At 33.1% G+C, this 24,341-nt stretch overlaps 1 protein-coding gene across 9 annotated transcripts in view; it reads left to right on the forward strand.

Moving 5' to 3' along the window:
- The window catches only part of Stxbp5l (syntaxin binding protein 5-like), a 369,984-nt gene that overhangs the window by 568 nt on the left and 345,075 nt on the right, over positions 1 to 24,341 (forward strand). For 6 of the 9 annotated variants that reach the window (XM_005386476.2, XM_005386480.2, XM_005386482.2 and 3 more), the window contains exons 1-2: positions 1 to 72; positions 690 to 883. In XM_005386476.2, coding sequence (XP_005386533.1) covers positions 698 to 883 — 186 coding nt within the window. In that variant the 5' untranslated portion in view covers positions 1 to 72; positions 690 to 697. The remainder of the gene's footprint in view (positions 73 to 689; positions 884 to 24,341) is intronic. The other 3 variants (XM_005386478.1, XM_005386477.1, XM_005386479.1) reach the window with 2 other exon arrangements.

Here is a 24,341-nt window from a genome sequence, read left to right on the forward strand (position 1 = left end):
GGGCCGGCACGAGTGGGGCCGGCCGGCGTCGCCGCTCGCCCTCCCGTCGGCTGTGGTGCGGGTCACCCGCAGGTGTCTTAGGCTCGGGGTTGTTGGGGATGGGGAATGTAATGAAAGGCTTCTTTGCCTCCCAAATTTCCTACTGAGAAAGAGGAAGGGTTGAAGATGACGCGGGGGGGGGGCACCCCGAAAGATGGTGGCAGAGTAAATTCCAGCACCCCCCCGACAGCCTTTGCCTGAAAATAAAATATTCTGAGCTGAACCTTTAGAAAGAAATCCCGCCTTTAAGAGAGACGTAGAGGGTCTCGTTCTTTTTCATTCTGGTTTGATTGTATAATAATGATGATATAATGCTAATGACGAGGATGACACTGCCTTTTATTTTTACCCCGTTGCTGTCAAAGCGTAGCTACAGCTGGGGATAAAAGCCCTTGAAAATCTGATGTGTGAAGAGGGAATACTGTTGCTCTTGGAGTTGTCTTTATTTATTTATTTTATAAAGATATGCTTTTTTAGAATTGAAATTTGACAAAATGAAGCCTCTCTTCTTTCTCAGTTTGTAGCCAATGCTCATAAAATGGGGATTGGCTACTACTACTGCCTTGAATATGGAAAAATAAATGATTTTACCTGGTATAATTCTATGCAGTAAGTCACCCCTTTCTCTTTTGCTTTGAATTTCTCAACAGTGTTTAAAATGAAGAAGTTTAATTTCCGAAAAGTTTTGGATGGCTTAACTGCCTCCTCCCCTGGCAGTGGCAGCAGCAGCGGCAGTAACAGCGGTGGGGCTGGAAGTGGTCCCTTGCATCCAGGAGGGACAGCTGGAGTTCTCAGAGAGGAAATTCAGGAAACCTTGACTTCAGAGTATTTCCAGATTTGCAAGGTAAATTTTGCTTGAGGCCTATTATTTCTTTATTATATTGCTCTGGAGAAACAAGAAAATAAATAAATAAAACATCACATTAGGAATTGTTGACTGGGAATGGTTGAGATGCCAGCATCAAAGACAGTGGTGCAAAGAATCCTGTGAATAGGTCAATTTGAGTTAATAAAGATATTTCAGGCATCAACTTTGGCATCAACTTAATTAGCAATGGTAGTTTAAGGGAAGAAATAAGCATAAACAAAAAGTAGAATCTGCAAGATAATGCTAAGGCCCGGTAGTGGATGAAATGTGATATTTATATATAAGCAGTAAACTAAAGGAGAAAATAGTCATTTGGTTTCCTGTGCTGTCATTCAGACAAGTTAACTGGCATTCTGTTTCACTGTCTAGCCCAAAGTTAACAGAGCTATTAATACATTTCTAGAATTAAATAGACAGTGGAAAAATAAATAATTTATTTTAAAGGGTCCAATGTCACTGACTTAAAATTCTGAACATAAAAATTTCCCTAAATTTTTCATCTCTTCATATGTATGTAAGTAAACAGCAAATGCATGCTATGGGCTTGATACTTATTGAACTTGTACTACTTGTAAGAACTTCAAAATAGGTAGTATTGTAACTTACTAAGAAAGCATTTTAGGTAATTATTCTTTGATGTTGAACGTCTAATGAAAAAAAAAATTTTGACAGGGAGCAAAGATGAGAATTCACAAAACAAGTATGTTAATATATATAGCATCACTTTATGACATGGTTATCTTTCTTGTCATTTTTAGAGTTTCCTCTGAATGTGCTTTTGATGTGGTTTATGCAGATGAGTATAGTTTTATGAATATGTTTGAATATATAAAAAAAGTAAACTTTTAAAACTACAGAAATTAAGTACCAAATATTTTGATATTTCAACAAGTTTTTTTAAAAAGTATTGAAATTATTTTTGGGTAGTACACAAATGTAGAATGGCACAAGAAAAACAGTAACTATACATTTATTAGTTTACTTAAAAGCCAAGTTTATTTAGAATTAGATTTAAAAAACAGATTTAATTTTAACCTATCTTGTAAAATTTGTAAACAATAGTGATTTCCCCCTCAATATGAAGAATAGATATTCTGTGATATTAGGGAAGAACTTAGTAATGGTTATGAAATAAATATGTAAGTCTTAGTGACCAAATTTGGACTGTTAGTCAGGGAATTAAACCCTGATTTTGTAATCTTTGACATATTGCTATTTCCAATCCTAGAGTTTGAAAAAATTTCATTTCTACATTCTCTGTATTCATGAATGTCATAGTGATGCAAGAAGAATTTCACTAGAGATAAAATTGGTATAGGAAGGGTAAACTTCTAAAGCAGACTTTTATTAGGTGGTTGAGGTTATAAAGCTGGTACTGAAGACTTCAAAGTAAAAAGTTTCAGAGAACTGTGAATGTAAAAGAAAATGAAATGTATAGCCATTTAGCTACTTATTAAGAAAAGAGCTGGTCATGAGACCTGTCAGGAGTTAAATATGCACTACTTTGAAAGCATGGCATGGAATAAAGAGCACTAATCTAGGAATAAGAAAATTTTTTTTTTATTTAAAGCTTTGCCATTTGCCAGCCGAATTATCTTGGGCAAAACATATGTCTCCTTTTTCCCTTAAGATTTAATTTTTTGCAGTAGTATGAGGGTAAATATTTCTGCTTCCCTTATCTGAAAGAAAGAGGATTACTGGAAGATCAGACAAGATAATATGGTGAAGGCAATACATAAATTGGAAGGGGTGATACAATGTATATTTGTGTTATTGTCCAAAGTTGAAAAAAATCACCTAGCTTGTAGTAGAATACATATAATGAGTATAGTATAATATTATAGGCTATTATAATATTGGGTAATGACTTTCAAATAAATTACAAGGATAATGTGTTAACAGTATTGAAGTTTTACTAAATGGAAAAATATGGCATCTTTGAATAAGAATGTAGTTAATTTAAAAAAAGTGATAATGTGACTGCACAATAGGTACCTGGATTTATAATAAAATATATATATGGGTTAAGGAAATTCCAAAATTAGAACTGTTATTGCAAATGGGAATTCATTTAGACGCATTGATTACATGTGGAAAAAACATTCTATTCTGAGTATTAAGGAATTGATTATTAAGGAGTCTGGGTACTTGTACCTTTCAACATGGCTGATATTAAAGTACTGTATATCTAGACTCTGTTCTTTTGAAAATCATTGCCCTCTCTACTGTCTAATGAGTCATCAATCTGTTTTATTTCTTTAGTGTTTCAGAAATGTACTCCTCCTTTTCTATTCCTAGTATTTGTTCATTCCACCATATTTTTTGGGGGGGTCTTCGCTTTCTGACTGATTTTCTTGCTTTCTGTTTTACTTTATTACATTTTATTTCATTGTAATAATGTTACTTCTGAAATTCAGTGTCAACCATGTCATTTCTCTACTAAAAATTCTGGATTGGTTTCTTTAGAGTGGTGGTTCTCTACAAATCAAAGTTTTATTTGAAACCCCATTAAATAGCACCTATTAAAACAAATAAATATTGTACTTCATTGGCATACAGTATCAGATTTATAAGTTATAATAATAATTTGTGTAGCCATGCAGGAAAAATTTGTTTTTTATATTTGTTTCTTGTTGTATAATTCCTATAGACAGGTTGTAGGATATTTGTTAGAATTTATAAACCAAAAGGGTAAAGGTACAGCTTGCATAATCAATGATGTATCTATAAGAAGTTCAAGAACACAGTAAAAAATTAATACATCAGTTTACTGTAACATGTTTTAAGTTCAGTATGTGTGTATTTACATGCCCGTGTTGTTGAGATAATTGTGGAGTACACAGATGACCTTTCTTGAATGTGAATTCCATGAAACATGGTTTGAAACCACTGTTCTTAAAATCACTCATTCAATTATATATTTATTTATTTTTTATTTGCTTCTCCCATTAGAATGTAAGCTTATCAGAGGCAGGGGATTTATTTTGTTCATATATGTATCACTGATGTATGAAACAGTGCATAAAACATAGAGCATAGTTAAATATTTATCGAATAAATGAATGAATAAATAGCAGCAAGTAAGCTGTTAAACAGTAGCATGTTAAGAGCAAACTAGATGTTATTTTGAACAACTTCTTAGAGAGAGTTTTATGAAACAAATTTTATGTTGCAAAAAGGGAAAGAAACCATCAGTGGAAGTGACACCACCTTGAGAACATGACATAATTTTTTAAAAGTATGGAAAAGATGCTTGTAGATTCAATTAAATTTAATTTACTTTTGATTGGGAAGATATTAGGAACATTCTTATTTCCAAATGGTCACAGGAACCATTGAAAATTATGAGATTGATAGAAACAAATGCACAAGATATATTAGACCTAATTAGTAAATAGACAAAAATAAATATATCACTAGTACCAGGTAATGTAATCCCTCTGAATAAACTCTTAAATTAGCTAACTAATTTACTATTCATTAATTTTGTTAGCTGTTTTATAAATGGTCATGATGTCAGAGCCAAGATAACTAGTATACTTTTTGCAGGGAAATGGATCTGTAATCATGATTGTCATATGATTTGGTATAATATCAGATCTTTGCAGGTAAATAGGAATAAAATCAGAAACGTAGGTATGGACTGTAGAGAGCTGTCCTTCTCAGGGGCCTGAGAGGCAGAAAGGAGATTTAAGTACCCAGATACCCATGAATACTATCTCTTCCTCAAGATTTCTATTTTCTCCACATTCTTCTGATTTTACATTTTATTTGAGTGGTTCTATAACTGAGAGTGGCATAAGACCATAATTACAGTTCCACATTTCTGTAGTTTTCATCTGTAAAAGAAATACATTCCTGAAATGTGTGAACTTATTTCTATGGTTATAAAGTGGTAGAATAAAAGGTAGTACAATTGACGTTATAGGATAATTTATTATGGAGACAGCATCTGGCAATGGCTTCATGTTACTGTCACTAAAACAAGGACAGTAGAGGTTAGACATCTTTAAGAATGGCAATAGAGCCAAACCAGGAAAAATTCAGCTGCCTCTGTTAGGACTAAGATGTTAAGGTAAAGAACCAAAAATAGTTACAATAAATATTTTTAATAACCAGTAATTAAAGAGAAATTGTTATATATCCTAAGATCTCTACTTTGCCTATCTTGAGAGCAAAAGGTATAGGAAAGGTTTGAGTAAATGGTAATATATAGGTAGGAAGTATTTTTACAGTTTTTAAAGTTACTCTACAAAACAACTACATTTTGATACAAAAGGTCCTCTGGTGCTGGTGTATTGTTAAGAAATTGTGATCTTGATCTCAGTATGGAATTTCTGAAGAGCTAACAATGCTGTCATCTTTTGCATATGTCTCAATATAGAACTAATTTAAAATCTTATATAATTTCCAAGTATGCTTATCTATAGGATTATTATCAGTGATTAAGTGAAATTTCTATTGAAGTTTATTGCACTTCTACAGTTGTCTTTCTGCCACCACTTAAAGATGTGCCTTTGAAAATTCAGAGTTAAATTCCATAGTTTAGTTTCTAATTTTAGGGCAATTGTGCTGAGCTAAGGTAATCATTCTGTAAAACCATCTATGTACTGGATTAACAGCCATAACTTTTACTATATTCAATGAAAGAATCAAGTAGAAACCTTGCTTTAAGTTTTTAAATGGAATTTTTTTCCCTAAGAGAAAACTGAGATTTTTGTTTCTACTTAAGTACCAAAATAATAATCTATGTAAAAACTTGTATTTCTAGTGATGGTTATTTTCTTTTTTAATTTAAAAAAGAATATAATTTTTCTTAAATAGTTTTTAATGTTTGAAAAGCAAATTTTATAAAATATGTGATTCACTAGTGTTTTGCATAAAATAAATATTAAGTATATTGACAAATTATTTCTAATTTTCTAGGTAATACTAGATTTTATTTGTAAGGATGAATTAGAAAATTGATGATTATGTTTTAGAAAGCCAAAGATACAAACCATATTTAAAAGATTTGGAGAAGGCAATTGTATAAGAATAGAATATAAGACCTCCAAAAATTGCATAATAGGCCCACTGTGACAGCTGAGGAGAGTGTTTGTTAAATGAAACATTCATAGTCATTGAAGAAATATGGCAAGAAATATATTAACATGTTTATTGTTCAGAACATTTTATTTATAAATATATCTTGAATAATAGTTAGGATATAAACCACCCTCAGTCAGCTATAGTAAGAGTGAAATAGTGTTCTTTTTGATTGATTTATCAGCAAAATTACCTATGATATTTTCTGCACTTATGTATGATATTAGAAGAATTATTTCAGTTTTATTTAAGGGCCAAGTTACCAGGTGATATTGAGAATATATAGAATGATTGTGAACACAATGATCTTTAATGATGGCATAAATTAATATAATGAATTTGAAACTGAAAATAAATATGGTGAGCTGGGCGTAGTGGTGCATGCCTGTAATCCCAGCACTCAGGAGGCTGAGGCAGGAGGATCGTTGTGAGTTTGAGAACAGCCTGGGCTACAAAGTGAGCTCAAGGCCGGCCTGAACTGCATAGCAAGACCCTGTCTCAAAAAGACCAAAAAAGTAAAAAATAAAAAAATGAAAAAAGTATTGAATGTTTTATTTTCAGTCAATTTTTTATAACTGGATTATATGTATATCCAATAAATATCCCTCAAATTAATAATAGCACAAAATTAGCATCTTATTAGAACATATGTATTTTAGTATAAATAAAGGTAATCCTTTTATAATGCTGACTTTAGATGCAGATTTAATGTCTGGATTTAAAAAGTAAGGATTGGTAGCTAGAGAATATCACTGTATTTTTTCTGTGTTTTTGCTGTTTTAAATTACAGTGACATTAGAAATCTAATACTTTCCCCAAATGAACATGATAAAATTAGTTTACATCAAGGAAAATTGATTAGATTCCTTACTGCTCAGTTGAGTTTGTTGATTATAAATTGACTAAAAACTGTTTATAAGTCTGTAAAATGAAAAAAAGTTTACAAGTCATTAATACTATAGTAAATTGTGGACTTCAATTGAGAATGGAGGAAATGCTTATTATGGGTAAATGTCTAAGTTGGTGGAGAATGTAGTTAACACAGGAGTCACAGGAAAATTGAGCAAAATGATATGAGGAAAATTCAAGAGTGCAGGCAGATGATCTGAATCCTTCCTTATAGAAAGGGAGAAATTCAGCTATTCTCAGCTTTGCAGAGAGGTCAACGATGGTTAAAAATAAACAACACAGAACTGTCAGAGACAACTGAATTAGACCAAAAAGAATTTGATTATGGTAATGTATTTTCAGTACAGTGATAAACAGAATTAAAGTCATACTATAATAGAGTATTCTAATTGGTAGAATCAGTGATTTTAATAGTAGACATAGGATTTGATTTTATGTAAGCGAAAGTGGTCAGAAAGTTGCAGAGGTTATATTCTGATATTTTGATACATTGTAATGGTAGTAAATGCAATTAAGCTACAAAAGTACAATTGAATGACTAGAAAGGCAAGGTTTGGATGGGGAACTAGAGATAAAGATTTCCTTTTAAATAGTAGGGTATCGTATTTGGAAATTTTTTTTTTACTTGCTGAGAGTTCCTATTTCATTTGGACTCTTAGTAAAATCTGCACTTTATTTCCTTTCAGGTAAATAAAACTGTGATTTTACTAGAATATTGTTTAATAGTTTTCTCTAACAATTGCCAAAAACTTAGTGTATTAGAACAGTACAAGTTTATTACCGTATAGATCTGGAGATCAGAAGTATGAAATAGGTGTCTCTTGGTTAAAATGAAGGTATTGGTAGTGCTGCATTCCTTTCTGAAGGCATTAGGAGAGATTTTGTTTTCTCTTTTTTTCCAGCTCTGAGTTGTTCACAGTTTGTTGACTAATGACCACCTTTCATCTTCAAAGTGATGTTTTCTATCACTATGACACTGATTTTCCTGCCTCCCTCTTCCATGTATAATGATGCTTATGATTCCACTGGATCAACCATGATAATCCAGGTTAATCCCTCCATTGCAATGATTAGTAACTTTCATTCTATCTGCAGTCTTAATTCCCCTTTGCCATATACCAAACATATTTATATGATTTTTTGGGGGGGAGGCTGTAATTCAGTTTATCACAAACATACTTTTCACCCTCACCTGTTCTTTTTTTAGTTTGATGGAAAAACTTAATGAAACAGGTAATAGTATAATGAATCCCCTGCTTCAACAGTTACCAACTTTGTCAAATCTTGCTCGTATTTATTGTCATATTTACTACTCTGTTGTTTCAATGTTTTAATGCAAATCTCAGACATGTTACCCTTCTGCTTATATAAACTACAGAGGTCAGACAATTACCTTTCTTCTTTTTTAAAATAATAGGATCTCAAATATCATTACATCTAAAAAATTAGCAGAATTTCTTTATATAATTTAATATATACTTAATGTTTAAATTTTCCTAACTGTCCCATATTGTTTTGTAATTAGATTGGGATCCCAGGAAAGCTCATGTTGCATTTGTACTTAGCATAAAGTTATCTTGGGCGTAGAACTTTTTATCAATTAACCTGTGATATTGTATGTGTTAATGAAAACAAAAGTATGTCTGACTCCTTTTTGAATTGGAAGGCTATCCATGAGGAAGTGAGTAGGTTGTTCAGTGTACTTCAAGATAGCAAGTTGGGTGCACTGACTTTAAAAAGTTGTATTCAAGACATGCTAATATCCCTTAAGGTGTTTGCAAAAAGAATATTCCTACGTTGAGCAGTAGTACCTCTTTGTGGCACTACTGTGAGGTTGGATTTGCTGAGAATGTTAGAAAGGAGTGAAGTTTATGTCAATGTTAATTATTAAAAAGTAAGATGGATTGTTCGGTTTGTACTCAATACTATTAACTATTACACATGAAATAAGTTATGGGAGGATAAGACTATGTACCATTTTACACATCTCTTAAGTGAAAGAACAGAATGCTTGTGAAGGACCACTCTGTAGTACTTAGACAAAAATTATAGAACGTTAAACTAAAAATGATGTGGTTGAAGTCTGTTGTATTTTTAACTTAAATTTCTTCTGAGGTATTCCCTATCCAAGACTCAGGTTAATAGGCTAATTATACTTGAATTGAACTGAATAGAGTAAGAGGATCAGAATGCTAGTGAGGAATTTAATTAATGAGTTCCATTTTTAAATAATTGTATAATACATTTATTATTATGTAATTCAGAGGGTTTCCTTATTCTACCCTGTACTATCTTATGGTAGTTTACTCCTGAACCTTTGTTTTTTTCCGGTTCCACTCTAACCAAATTTCCTTTGATAGCTGATGTAATGTTCAGTATTCTTGTGCTTTGCAATGGCTGCCCAGCTTAATTTGTTATGTCACTTTCTATGTAGATATTAAAAACCTATTTTACATATATCTCTATACAAGACAGTTTTAAGTGGATCATTATTTTTAAAGAATGTTTACAAAGCAACACAGCACATAAAGCATTTTTTGATTGATAATTTTTATCATTGACTTGCTATGGTTCATTTTTAGAGTTTTCATGAAACCTCCTCTTATAATTTTTAAAATAGATCAAGTCCTTTGCTTCCTGCTTCTTCCTTTCTCTTTTCTTTTATTTCTATTATTTTTGCTTACTGTACTTACTATTTTTCTCTTTGTTCACTGGCCAGGTGAATATCCATTTGTATTCTCTTGGCTAAGAATTCCTTTATTTTGGAAAATGTTTAAAACGTATTTCTTTTGCAGCAATTTTACTATTCTAGCATGTCTATTACTCTTATAGGAACTAGTAACGTACCAAAATGACTTTTTCAGTTAAAATTTCTATTTTATTCACCAATTTCTTCTGAAATGGTTGAAACATGTTTAATCTTGGTACGTTTAGTGTAACTATAAAAGAATTATCTTCAAATCATGCTTCTTTGTTCTCTGATAATTGATACTCCAATTTCTGTGTTCATAAAAAAGCAGGGTTATACATTTAGTATGACTTCACTTAACTTTAACATTTTCAAAATGAGCATATATTTTCTTCTGAGGAAGATTATAAATTTAAAAAACTTGGAGCAAGAGCTACATATTGAGATCATAAGTTCCTAAGAGCTGAACATTTGAGAATTGATAACTAAAGAAAAAATAAGAAAAGGAAAAGAGGAAATATTTGAGGTATAATTTATACAAAATAAAATTTATAGACTTTAAGTACTTAGTTCAGTAGATTTTGACAATTTGATAATCTGTGAGCATTATACTTTCAGTATATTTATATCTGTGTAAGCATCAGTCAAAATAAAATATAGAATTTTTGCAATCATCTTAACTTCTTCCTCCCCCTTCTATTTAGTTTTCTACCTCTGTCTTTTTAAGAGAAGCTAAATTCTACTTCAATCACTATATCTAAGTCTTGCTTGTTCTTAGGTTTCATATAAATAGAATCAGATAATATGCAGAATGTACAGGGGTATGTGTGTGAATTTTGCCTATGTTGTTAAATGTCTCAGTAATTTTTCCCTTTTTATTGCTGAATAGTAGCCATCAGATATTTTTATTGAAAGACTGTATTTCCATTATAGTCTCTGACATGCTCATTTCAGAAAATATAGCATGGTAAAGAGGAAAATACTCACAAATTGCCTGTAGTTCAAACATTGCAGAGGCAGGCCATAAATTATTGACTTGGGGGGTATGTTTCAGCATTCTTTTATGATTAGTTTTTTCATTAGATTGAAATAAACAAAGACCATTCAAATGAGAAAGAACTTTTTATTCAGAGCTCACTAAAGTAAGGCCGTTGGATACCATTAGTTGTATTTACCAGAAACTGGAAAGCAGATAGGTCAGTGGGAGATCTTTATTGAAAAGAGGGAAGACTTCAGATATACATCTACTGGAAGTTGTTGGCTTGGGAAATTGAAGGTAAGCTAAGTAAAGTTGAGAAAACCTATGTAATTAGTTTGGGAAACATACTTGACTTTCATCAGTATTGAGCTGGAAGTATTGTCTGGGAGGAAGCTGCAAAGATTGGGAAATGTAGCAGTCACTGAACAATTCCTGATTATTCTGAGCTGATTGCTGCAGAGGTTATAGTGTGACTTCTTGTACTGGTTCCTGCATGGATTGTAGTGTGTTTTCTTGGGACAGTTATTACAGAGATTGTGGGTCAGAGTTTTATTATCATTTATGGTCTAGCCATTGTGTATTGTATTGTATGGTCAATCTTCCAGTTATGTTTGGTATGTCTTATAGATTTTAAGTAACTTTTATATCCTAGTGATTTCAGTTTTATATTAAAATATATTTCTTCACGTTAATTATGGAATTTTCCTTTACATAGTTTTAGTGGCTTTATTTATGATAGTCCATCTAGTAGAAGCACTGTTATTATTGAAAATGTAGTTGTTTTCATTTTTTCATTCTTAAAATACTACTGTGAACATCTGTGAGCATTATACTTTCAGCATATTTAATATTATTTCCCAAAACTAGATTCTCAGATGTAAAATAGGTGTTATAGAACTTAAATATTTTTTATTTACTTGCTAAAAGTATTCATCAGCTTAAAAGCAGTCTATAATATATAATTTCCAGGTTAATAGCATTTTCACCAGCTGTAGGTATTAGAAATTTTTTAATTTAGTAGTTAAAAATAGAATTTCATAGTTGTTTAATTCTTATTTTTTATTACTAGTGATCTTGGATATTTGCTCATGTATTTATTTTAAAACCAGTTTTAAATTCTTTTTATGAATTTTTTTTTATGGCCCTCTCTTTTCATCTGTTGGTTCTTAGTAACATTATATCAGTTTGTATAAAATCTGTATATATTAGGTGTACTGTTGTTATAGTTTAATAAAATGTTCTCCAGTTCATCAGCATCTTTTAAATACATTTTCTAAAGTACATAATTTTTTTATGGGTAGTTGCAGATACCTTCCATAGTGACTTCTTTTCTCTCGATCAGGAAATATCTCAATAACCCAGATTTTTTACTGTTCATTTCTGTTTACTTTGATATTTGATATTGTAGCATTTTTGTTCCAAAGAAATTGGTATACAGTAGATTCTAATGATTTTTTTCTTTAAACAGCCAGTTAACTGTACCACACTACTTATTAATTGGTTCCTACTGTTTCCATTGGCCATGATACTCCTTTGTAAAATATTAACTTTCAATGTGTATTATGAGTTGTGTCTGGGATAACTGTGTTCTTCCACCTTTCTGTTCATTTTTATGCCAATACCATAATGATTTCAGTTTCAGGCTACAGTTGACAAAAATTTGAGTTTTGGAATATTTAAAAAGGAATGAAGTTCCTCTGCCTGTTAGCCAAGGATTGTATACTTTTTAGAACTTTATTTTTATTAGTACATGTTTCTGATGATTACATTCATTGTAGGGAGTTGGTACACACAGTTTTATTAGAAGAATGGTGACTATATATTATGAAAAGTACTCATTATAGAATTTGGCCTAGGTTAATGATTTTAAGCCAAATTATAAGAAGCATGAATTGAATGTTATCAGAAAATGAGGAAAATTCTATGATTTTGTATCTGTTGTGTTTTTTGTCTCAGTGTCCCCCGAGAGTCTCATGTAGTCATGGGGCAGGCTTCTAGAGTTTTTGATTGATTCATGGTCTGATGCTGGGATTATGGGTATGAGTGCTACACCCAGCCTAGGGTAGGTAGTTTGCATACAATATATAAGGGAGGGAAAGAGGCTTGCTGTCTGCTGCTCCTTCCTTTTTGCTTTTGTTGCTTTTACTGTTTTCTGCCACCATGAACTGTTGCCCTCTGCTATGTGCCACTCTGCTTGGAGCCAGCTGAGTATAGAATGAAACCACCACAAACTGTGGGCTAAATAAACCTTTCCTTCCTTAATTTTGGGTGCTGAGTATTTTGTCCCAGCAATGAGAGAAAAGTAACCAAGACAGTATCCTAAGAATTTTTAACATTCAAGGATATTGGAATTGTAAAGATTTTTTAAAAAATAAGATCTCAAAAGCACAGGAAACAAAGCAAATGAAATTATGTCAAACTAGAAAGTTTTTGCATAACAAAGGAAAGGACACAACAGAGTATGGATACAAACTACAGAACAAGAGAAAGTATTTGCAAAGAGGTTGAAATCCAGAGTATATAAAGAACTCCAAAAAGTCAATAGAAAAAGTAAATAGCTTTATTTAAAAATGGGCTATGGATATAGTGTTTCTCAAAAAGGAGGACATACAATTAACCAACATGCACATGGAAAAAATGCCAAACATCAGTAATCACCAGAGAAATGCAAATCGAAACCATGAGATATCACCTCATCCCAGTAAGAATGTCTGTGATCAAAGAGTGAAAATAATAATTCTTGACCAGGATGTGTGTTATGGTTGATACATTGTGTCAACTTGGGGAGTCTAGAGGTCTGGCTAAGTGACTCAGCAGGAAGCCAGGATACTTACTTTGTATACATCCTGAGCCTGTTGCAGAGGAGGGCATGGAGATTATGTGAGAGCTACACGCCCCTTAGGTGGGGGTAGCCTATTTACAAAGTAAGGCAGAGAAAGAAGCTGCTTGCCGCCATTCCTCCCTTTTGCTCTGGCTGTTTTGCTGTTCGGCTGCCATTCCCCCCTTTGCCCTTGTTGCTTTGCTACCTTCTGCCTCCGAGCCAGCCAAGTATGGACTGAAACCTCCACAAACTGTAAGCTAAATAAACCTTTCCTTCCTTCATTTGGGGCGTTGGGTATTTTGTCTCAGCAGTGAGAGAAAAGTAACCAAGACAATGTGGAGAACAAAGAATCTCTGCACAATGTTGGTGAGGAATGTGAATTAGTACAGCTATTGTGGAAAACAGTATGGATGTTCTTCGAAAAATTAAAAATAGAACTACCCTGTGATTAGAAATCCTACTACTGAGTAAATATCCAAAGGAAATGAAATCAGTGTGTCAGGGAGATATCTGCTTTGCATTGAAGCACTATTCAAATAGCAAAAAATTGGAAACAATCTGTATCCATCAGCTGATGAATGGGTAAAAGAAATGTGATAATATGCACAGTGGAATACTATTCAATCATAAAAAGAATGAAATCCTGTCACTTGGATAGAATGAGAAATAATTACGTTAAGTGGCATATAGTAAAGCACAGAAAGAAGTACCATGACCTCACATATGTGCAATCTAAAAAAAATTGATCTCATGAAAGTTAATTGTTTAATAGTGTTTACCAGAGGAGTAATGTTTAATAGTGTTTACCAGAGGAGACAAGGGGTGCGGGGGAGAATGGGGAAAAGTTGATCAATGGGTAGTCATCCTTAGATAGGAGCAAGAAACTCAGTACGTTATTATACAGTAGGATGAATATAGATATTAATAATGTACTACACATTTCAAAAGCTAGAAGAAAGGATTTTAGAACTTTTTATCATAAAGAAAGACAAATATTTGAGGAGATAAATATGTTTAATCTGACTTAAACAATACAAATATATACATAGTTTTTGAACATTACATGGAACCATTAATCTGTACAACTTTTGTTTTCATGTATGTTAAAAAGAGAGTGAAAAACAATTAGGAGGCAAGAGGATTGGCTTGGAGCTAAACTTATAATCAAGAAGCAGTTGCTCATGTTAGCTGGGTAAGGGGAATATTTAATTGTTAGTGTGGCTTGTTCTATGTTTTTACAGTTATTTGTACCCAGACATCGTTCCACAGTCATCTTATTTTTGTCTTGCTTCATCACAGTTGTAACGTGGCCCTATTTGATGTTAGTTTTAGGCAAAAATTTTCATATTCAATGGGAGAACATTGCAGCCTATCTGTCAGTGTCAGGCCAAATGTAGCGTAGCTGTTAGAGATTGCTTTTCCTTTTTTAGAATTTCTTAGTTAATTTACTATAGCTACAATATGTTGTTAAGCAAGCCTGTTTCAATATCTAGATAAAAGAAATTTTTTTATTGATCAACAGCCAACAATCTATATTGGTCAACTTGTATTCCTTTTAAAATTGTTATGTAAGTATTATTTACTATAATTATATACTTGAAATAGCTATCTTAAAATGACTCTTCATGATAAGTATAAAAATGTCTTAAGCTTTGTGTTATTTACACTGTTTATTTAGATTTTTTCTTTCATATTTAAGAAAGTGATTTAGACTTTATTTACTCCATATAATAATTGCCAGCAGGTAATCATTTTTATTCTAGCAAAAAAGTAAAAGATTTAAAGTAACTCTTGTTTTACCGAGAGTGGTTGAATTTAGTACTTTTGTTTAGTGTGGCAAATATACAAAATTATATTTACTATAAAAATGAATTTTAAAAATCTACTTATAGAAACTAGTATAGGAACAAAACTAAATTTCAAAAATCCTACTGGAAACTGTGTTGTATATGTATTAATTTGAGTGAGATAATCTGCCTATAATTCTCGGATTTTTTAATTGAACTGTATGACATCAGCAAAATCAGTTATTTTAACTAAAATATAGCAGAGAAATTACTAGGACTACATTACTGCAAATATTTTACACTGCTGGAATAGTTTTATTTCTATTTTTCTAATTTTTTTTTAGTCATCTATATTAGCAAATAAATTCTTTGGTACAAGAAATTATGTGAGGTAAAATAACATCCCTAGCAAATATATATTTCAAGGAAAGTATTGTATTTGATAGTAGAATGGCCAGCTGTTGAATGAATCATACTCAGGAATTTAACTTTTTTGTTCTGGTGGAGATTGAGGCAAGGAAATATGCATTGGCCTTAGTCACAGAGGGAAATTTCCTTAAAAATTGTGTTTGCTAGTTTCAGTGTAATCAAGTATAGGATGAAATTAATATTTGAGATGAAAACTCAAGATCCTGAAATAGGAGAGGAAAGAGTGATAGAGAAGAAACAATGTGATATTAGACAAGAATCCAAATACTCAAGCTGATTTTGTAGAACTAGGATTAAAGAATATTAGGGCACCAGTAGCAAAATTAATCCAGTGTCAAGTCTAATGACACTGATTAAGGTTTATCTAATCTTCATAACCTAGTGAATGGCTAACTTTTAAAGAAATGGTTATAAGTTGCTGAGAACATCAATTTCATTTTCAATAAATTATCAATCATTTTCTTTTTGTAACTTGACACTGCAAAATATTTTGAACTTTTTTCCCTCTGTCCTTCTAATTTTTTTTGCCCTGGTTATCTCTATTTAGCCATTGTTTTTTCTTTTTAAAAATTTTTTTATAGCTCTTTCATCTTTTTTTCTTTTCATCGTACATGTTTTTCTTTCTTTGCTGTCTCATTTGTACTAAATCATACTGTGTCTCTCTTCTCACATTTAGACCTAATTTCTGGTGCTAAATTGAAATATTTTTGAATTCCTTTTCAGTATCTTTATAATTTATTTTAAGACTTTTTGAATAACATTGTGTGGAAATGCTTTGTAACTGGTAATTATTTTGAGGTTTTCTAGCTATATTACTAAATTATAATTTACTTGTGTTGTGGTCTGAGAGCATACTTTATATGATTTCTAGTTTTCTAAATTTGTTAAGAGGTGTTTTATAGTCCAGAATGCAGGTTATCTTCTAAATGCAGTTTATCATTCTTGAATTTGAGCAGAATGTATATTCTTTTGTTATTGGACAAAACATTGTATAGATTGCAGTTAGGTCCAGTCGTTTGACAGTGCTGTTAAGTTCAGCTATAATCTTAGTGGGTTTTGACCTTCTGCATCTGCCATTTACTGACAAGTAGAGTCTCCAACTTCAATAAGGGATTCATCGCTTATGATTCTATCAAGTTTTTACCTCACCTATTTTGTTACTATTGGTAGATATGTACACTTTGATGATTGTTATATCTGTATGGAGACAATTAACTCCTTTACCTATATAATATAATACCTATTTTTATCCTTGGTAATTTTCTTTGTTCTGATTTTGGCTTTGTCTAAATTATAACATGCCATTTCTTCTGGTGTTCTTAATGAAGTGATATCAGACTAGACTTCCCAAGAAGTGTCTTGTAATGCTAGGGAAGCTGGATGATTGGCTCTAGTTCTCTTTTCTCACCATAGGAACTGTGAGCTTAAACTAGAGAAATATTCTCCATTTGGTGCTCTTGCTGACTTGAGGAAGGGAAGGAGTGGCATGGCCTCTGTGAAATAATTCTTACTATTTCAATTTAGGTTTCATTCAGTTCTACATATTATGCAGGTGTCTCAGGCTTGTTTCCAGGTGTTGGAGTTTTTCAAAAAGATGTTCTAGTCCAGTGAAAGTGAACCTATGACATGTGTGCTGCAGCAGGCTGTTTGTTATCATTGAAAGAGCTAAAAGGTTTACCATCACTGTCTAGTCTGTGGTAGCTGTTAGTTGAACTGTATGTAAGGGGTAATGTGTCTCAATACTTCTTACCCCCTTGAAGTTTGTCCATTTTATTGGTCTTTATGAAGAACTGGCTTATAGACCTGATATTTATATAAATAATAGTATTTTAATAATTAATGTATTCTCACTAATATAATTTTCCTTAGTTTTTACTGTTTGGAATTTGAAGTGTATATGTGTAAGTGTTGAATCATTATAAATGTTTAATAGCAATAGAAAGAAACACTCAAAAGTATTTCGAAAATACAAACTTCTTAACATACATTGCTAATTATATGTATAGTGCCTCTATGACTTTGTTTTGGTTTCTAATATCTAAATAACATAAAGATACATTATTCGACATACCTGATATTTTTCTATTTATTAGTTTATATTTTGATACAGTGCTTTTATGATAAGGCATTCTTATATATCTCCATTATGAACTCTGTTCTTTACACAAATACTTTGTCACATGCAATACTTTTTGACTTGAATTTTGACCATACTATTGATACAGTACTTGCTGGGTTCCTGAAAGACAAATTTCTGATTCTTATATACATCCAGCAAAGAATTGCAAGTGTACACTTGAAGGTAAGAGAAAAATAAGTTACATATATTGAAGTTAACAAGGAAGGTGTGCTCAGGACACGTAGGCTCGTGTCAGCAGAAACAAAAGGGTGGCACACACAGGGAAAGAAGTGGTGCCATGGGAGTGGGGAGAATAGGAAAAAAAGATAAGTCAGGCTTTGGGATTTAAAAGATGTGCCCCCAACCTAGGGTATCTCATATTGGATCTCTCTGGATATGGCTGACAGAAATGATTGACAGTGTGCTGAACCATCTCAAGAAATTTCTTGGATCTTTGTTATTATTTCTGCTTCTCTTAGAACAGTGTAAAGAGGATTGATTCTAGGCTGTTGCCCAAGTTCAGGTGGATGGAGAGAGGAATGGTCCCAGGGCCCCAGTTGTGCTATCTGCACTGTTCCCTGCTGAGACACCTGGTCCCTTTAAAGGGTGCAGAGGAATAAACGTCTGTATTCCAGGGCTACTTCCTGCTGAATAGGGGTACTGGCTCTACCTACACGGAGACCAAGGAACTCTTACCCTGACTAATCTAGGAGGCTTAGAGAGCCTCTAGGAGGCTGATGAGCCATTGATAATGGAGGTAGGTTTTGGTACTGGGCTTGGGCCATTATCAGTAGTTTTAACAGCTGTTAAGAAGAAACACGTATGACTAAGAGATTAAGTGTGTAAGGTCTAAGTAGTAAGGTTAAGAGACGTATTAATAAAGAATATTGATCTCTGGGGCCAGATAAACAAGAGTACATGTTCCTGTCCAGTTTGCTGGAAGACACAAATAGGAATTAATGTCACAGGAAGAAAAGTCTCTGAGTTTGAAAACATTAATTATTTTTGGTAGAAACATATGGGTGAGCTGTGGCAAGCAAATGGTAGCAAAAGTAGCTATAGAATACGTGCAGGGAGGGAGCTTATTCCCACGATATGGCTAATTTTTGTTTACTTAAAGGGAACAAAACAGTTTACTTGTCCATCTGAACAGATTGGTTGTTTTCTTTGCTGAGAAACACTTTGAGGACATCCACTGGTTTGGAGGTATGTAAGGTTTGGAGTCTCTTTATTTTGCTTTTTGATTTCTCAGGTGATTTGGGTTTCATCCTAGAAAGGTGAATCCAACTATGGTCTTTATTCTCACACACCTTAATGGCAGATGGTGTAGTTAGGAGGGTTGTGTAAGGGCCTTTTCATTCGAGGATGAGTTGGTCCTAGAGTCTGCCTTTCTTGATTAGGACATGGTCAGGTCACCAGGGTGGATCTTGAGCTGACAATTATTATTAGTACCGGAGCAGAAGAATCCTATTTCCATATTACCTGAGGGCCTGTTAGAAAGTTCCCAGATGGGTGACATGTTGGAGAAGCTGGCAAGTTTTGGTGTCAGGAAGTACGTCAAATATCACAAAATGCCTCTTGTAAAGCATCTCAAGTGGACTGAGATTAAGTTTGGATTGGGGAAAACCCAAATACTCATTAAGGCTATTGGGAGGAGATCTGGCCACGTATGGTGGGTTTCTTGACACAACTGGGCTAAGGTCTACTTGACAGTCTGATTGGCTTTTCAACCTTTCCTGAGGATTGGGGTTTCTAGGTAACATGGAGATGGTATTTAATTCCCAGGGCTTTAGAACTCCCTGTGTGATTTAGGATGTGAAGGAGGGCCCATTATCACTCTAGATAGAGCTAGGCAGCCCAAATATAGGAATTACTTCTTTAAAAACTTTTACTACCTCCAAAGCCTGTTCTGACCTAGTAGGGAAGGCCTCTGTTCACCCAGTAAAGGTACTGATATACACCAAGAGATGCATGCATCCCTCACACATAGGCATGTGGGTGAAATCTAGTGCCAGTCTTCCCCAGGGGAGGACTCTCACCAATGTATTGGTTCAGGCAATGGAGGTGGATGAGTTTGTGAATTATGGTGGGCACAGACAGAGCCCATAATGTTAGGAACTCTAGGCCCTATAGTCTATGTGCTGCAGCAGTGGTAGTACCCCACCCTAGGTAGAAGCATCATCTGGGGACTTAATGACTTTCCATTGTGCTCATTTTGACAAGAATAGCTGGGGTCCCACATATCACTATTGGGCCTTTTAGACAGTTTGATCAGCTCTTCTACAGAGTGTCCTGGCTCTAAGTCAAGGTCTTAGAGTGGGACAACAGGGAAAAGTTGTTGATAGGCTGGGATTATTTTGAAGCCCATTTTGCAGCCAGATCTGCCTTAGAATTACCCTGGGAGAGAGGGTCCAAGGAAGCTTGATGTCCCTGATAATGGACAGCTGCTACTTTGCTTGGGAGATTTACTGCCTCAAGGAGGTTGAAGACCCCTGGTCCACATTCCATGGGTGACTGGCAGCTAGTCAAAAGTCCCCTTTCCAGATGGTTGAATGCACATGTAAGACCAGAGAGGCATATTTAGAGTCAATATATATATTTACCCTCTTGTCCTGGGCAGGTTGGAAGGCTTGAGTTAGGGTAATATGTTCTGCCTTTCGGTCTGAGGTCCCAGGAGGTATACCTCTTGCTTCAGTGACTAGGGTTGGGCTGACTATGGCATAACCTGCTCTCTTGATACCATTGTTTATGAAACTGCTGTCATTAGTGAATCACATGCTAGTTGTCCCTGTCAGTGGCTAGTCCCTTAGCTCAACTGCTGGCATAATTCTGGGCAATGGTTTGTTCACACTCATGTTTTACCTGTTGATTAGCTGGGAGGAGAGTAGCTGGGTTTAGAGCTGTACAATACTGAAGAGAGATATCTGGGTTACAAGCCTTTCTCCAGTCATCCACAAAGGTCACTTGAATTTTAATAGGACTTTAATTTTCTGCATAGTTAGAGCTGAGAGCTTTTGTCCCAATGTTATCTTAAGAGGGTCATAATGGCTGTTGCTCATAGGCAGCTGGGCCAGCCTGTGTACAGAAGATGAGGTCTTCTCTGCACTGTAATTGGCCTCTCCTTTTAGATTTTAAATCTCTTAGGTTTCAAGCTAAGGCCTGTACAAACAGGTGAGGGCTATCTCTAAAATCACAAGGCAATACAGTCCAAGTATACTGCTGGCAAAGTCCTGTTTGGAGATAGTCCCACTCAAAGGCCTACAAGTATTGAGATTTAAGATCCACAGGTAAAGAAAAGAAGGCATCTTTGAGATGGAGGACAGAACATCAATTAATGTCTCATGGGATCTGTGATAGACAGGTGATAGATTTGCTACTAATGGGTGAACATATGTCTATGTAAAGTGTATAATAAATTCTTTCCCAGGAGGCAACCAATATTAGTAAGACTTATGAGTATCCTTTCATAGTGTTTTTGCATATACATGTAAAAATGTTTTCATCGTGTAGCACAGCAATAGCATATTATATATGCTTCTGGACCTCACATTTTTACCCTAACAATGTATAAACATATAGTATATAGTTCTCTCATTCTATATAGTTCTCTCATTCTAATGATTGTTCATTATTCAATTTTATGGCTGTGCCATAATTTATTTTACCTGTCTATTTAAATTTTAAAAGTCATTCCCTACATGTGCATTCATAGAAATGAAATTGCTGAGTCAAAGGATAGGCACATTTAAAATTACATTTTAGTATGGAAGTTTTTCTAATTTATATTTATTGTTATAGCTGATGTTCTAGTTTTTCAAGTTATTTTTATATGTTTTTAAAAGTTTTATTAAGATATAATCCACATGCCATAAAATCCACCAACTGAAATATAGAGTTCAATGACTTTGAGTATATTCGTGGAATTGTACATCATCACCACCATCAATTTTAGAACATTTTTATTATCCCCAAAAGGTAGTTATCACTCCTTCCCTCCACTGCTCTTGTTCTTCCCTTCTACATTAGGAATATTTTGACCTATCTTTCTGTCTCAATGGATTTGACTATTCTGAGTATTCTACATAAATGGACTTGTACAATATGAACTTAGAAATAGTGCTTGACTTTTGCATTATTTTGTGGCCAGTTTATTTAAATTAAAATATAAATTAAGTTTAAACAGTTAAATTTGAAGGAATATAAAATTTTGTCTTTTTATGGTTTTGGTGCTCAAATAATTTTTTATAGCAAGACTTCCCTATTTATCTTACAAATGTTATTGGATAATATGCTTTCTGAACTTTTTGTGTGAAAGGATATCTCTTTTCCTAATACATGAATAAAAAATTGGGTGGTTAAAAATTCCTCACTACATATGTTCCCCTCAAGCTTTGTTTAATCTATTTTCAAATATTTCAAGTAGCAGAACTTCAAGACTAGCCTGTGGCATCACTTGAAATAAGAACTAAAATGTTTTGAAGTGATGAATAAAAATAAAGTAAACCTGTGGTAAACCTTTTTTCCATTGGACATGTTTTATATGATGAAAGATACAAGAAGTCTTGTGGCATGGGAAGACATTTACCTGTGTTGAAGCTTTTTTTTTGATCTTAATGTCACTGAAAAATTGTTTTTGATATAAACTCTATATAACATCCTTTAGAAGTAGTGCTTAGTGTTCTAATACATTAGGAAATAATGATTTACTATATTTTCCCCAGAATTATGTAACCTCCTTATTATGCAAGGAATTATTGAGTATATGATAAATTGAATATGTGATAAATTGAATTTGGGACTTTTCCACTTTGCTGAAGTGGTTAGGTTGCCAATTGAATACTTCCAAATCTTGGGAATGCCATTAAGTTTCTAGGAAATAACTTCACTTTTTTAGGAAGAAAATTTAGAGATATCAAATCCATGGTGGATTTTATAACTTTAGATATCAAGCTCAAACACATTAACATACTGATTAGGTAGTGTTAATTATTTTGGTATTTTTGCCAGGTTTTTGTAAGGGAAAATGCTCTAATGTTCTTAAGTTAAAGATATAGCTAGAACTCTTTTTCAGTATATAGCTCATAATGTTTAATTCAATATAACAAATTGATTTCAATTTCCTGTCAGTATCTCTGTTAGTGTTAATCTCTTAATCTTGAGTCTAATTTTTTTTTCTTTTTGGTGCTAACATTCAAACCTAAGTCCTTGAGCATGCTAAGCTAGTGCTTTACCTCTTTGCCCTTAAATACTAATAGATTTCCCACAAATGTTTTGTGTTTCTTTGCCTTTAACAAGTTGTTCAGTAGTTACACTTTCATTATATCGTTTTTGCATTCAACAATTTTATTTTGGAATAATTATATGATGTTTAAAATCTTTAAAAAGCTATGATATGTTTTCAAAATTCTTTTGACAGTGTAAACAATTCTTTATATTTAAAATTGTAAGATAGTGTGATGGGGCACTTACCTCATCATTTTGGTAAAATTTCTGCTCCATAGATATTATATATACTTATTCAGAATAGAAGTTACTGGATTTCACAGGAGAAAATTTTTGATTTGGAAAAGTTAAGTAGCCACCCAATTTTTGACAGTGCATTATCAAGTCTGCTGTTTGACTTTAGTAAGTGGTTTAGGGAAATGACATTTGAAATATCTTTGGAGGTGTTTGAAGTGAAGTGAGAGCAGGGAAAATAAGTTGAAGATAAGTTGAAGGTTATATTGCTAAGATTTTCTGTGACAGGTTAAATTGTTTTAATTTTTCTCTCTTTTTCTTACTGTTTCTGGATACAGTGATAAATGGGGGTATTTTAAAAACAATAAAGGAATATAAGAGGTTCTCTCTTTTGGAGCAAAGGAGCATTGATTACACTATGAAGTACAATATGATAATAGGAAGCACTCAGAGTACATAATGCAGTAACTTATACAGTACTTTAAATGAGTTTTGGTTGTTTATTATTTTGTTAAACTCACAGCTGCTACACTAATTCCACCTCAGTTTTTGGCTCCTGTATTGGCATTGAGTTAAAATGACTTCTAAAAATAAAATACACCATATTATACCCCAAAATGTTGATAAAATAGCATTTGCAAAACTTTGTCCACCTTCTCCTACTTTATCTTACCTTGGCTTCAAATGCATGTTAGTGGGAAACCTTTCTGTTACCAGAACAATCATTTATATATTGTCTTTCTTATCCCCAATCACTTGCAAAACAAATACTAATATAAGTATAGGAATTTACTTCTACATAGTACATCGTTAGATGATTATTTTTAATGAGGTTTTTTTGGTTTTCTTTGAAATGTTAAAAGGTATTTCAATTTTATTTCGGGTTCCTCTAAAAAATAGTAAAAATATAATGGGTAGAATATGCCATATTCCAGGAGGCCATTGAGATGAACAAAGAAATTGAAAGGCAATGAAAGCCTATCTGTCCTATGATCTATACATTTGGCCAACTGAGAATTTTTCTAAAAAATTTAAAAATGGAAAATTTTAAACACAAAAATAGAGCTGTATAAAAACTATATCCATCACCCATTTTCTCTAATTATCACATTTTGCTGCTTTTGTTTCGTATATTCATTTTATTGCCACAGACACA

The sequence above is a fragment of the Chinchilla lanigera genome, unplaced genomic scaffold, assembly GCF_000276665.1.
Source record: "Chinchilla lanigera isolate Chin_1 unplaced genomic scaffold, ChiLan1.0 scaffold00026, whole genome shotgun sequence".
In the NCBI taxonomy this organism is placed as follows: Eukaryota; Metazoa; Chordata; class Mammalia; order Rodentia; family Chinchillidae; genus Chinchilla; species Chinchilla lanigera.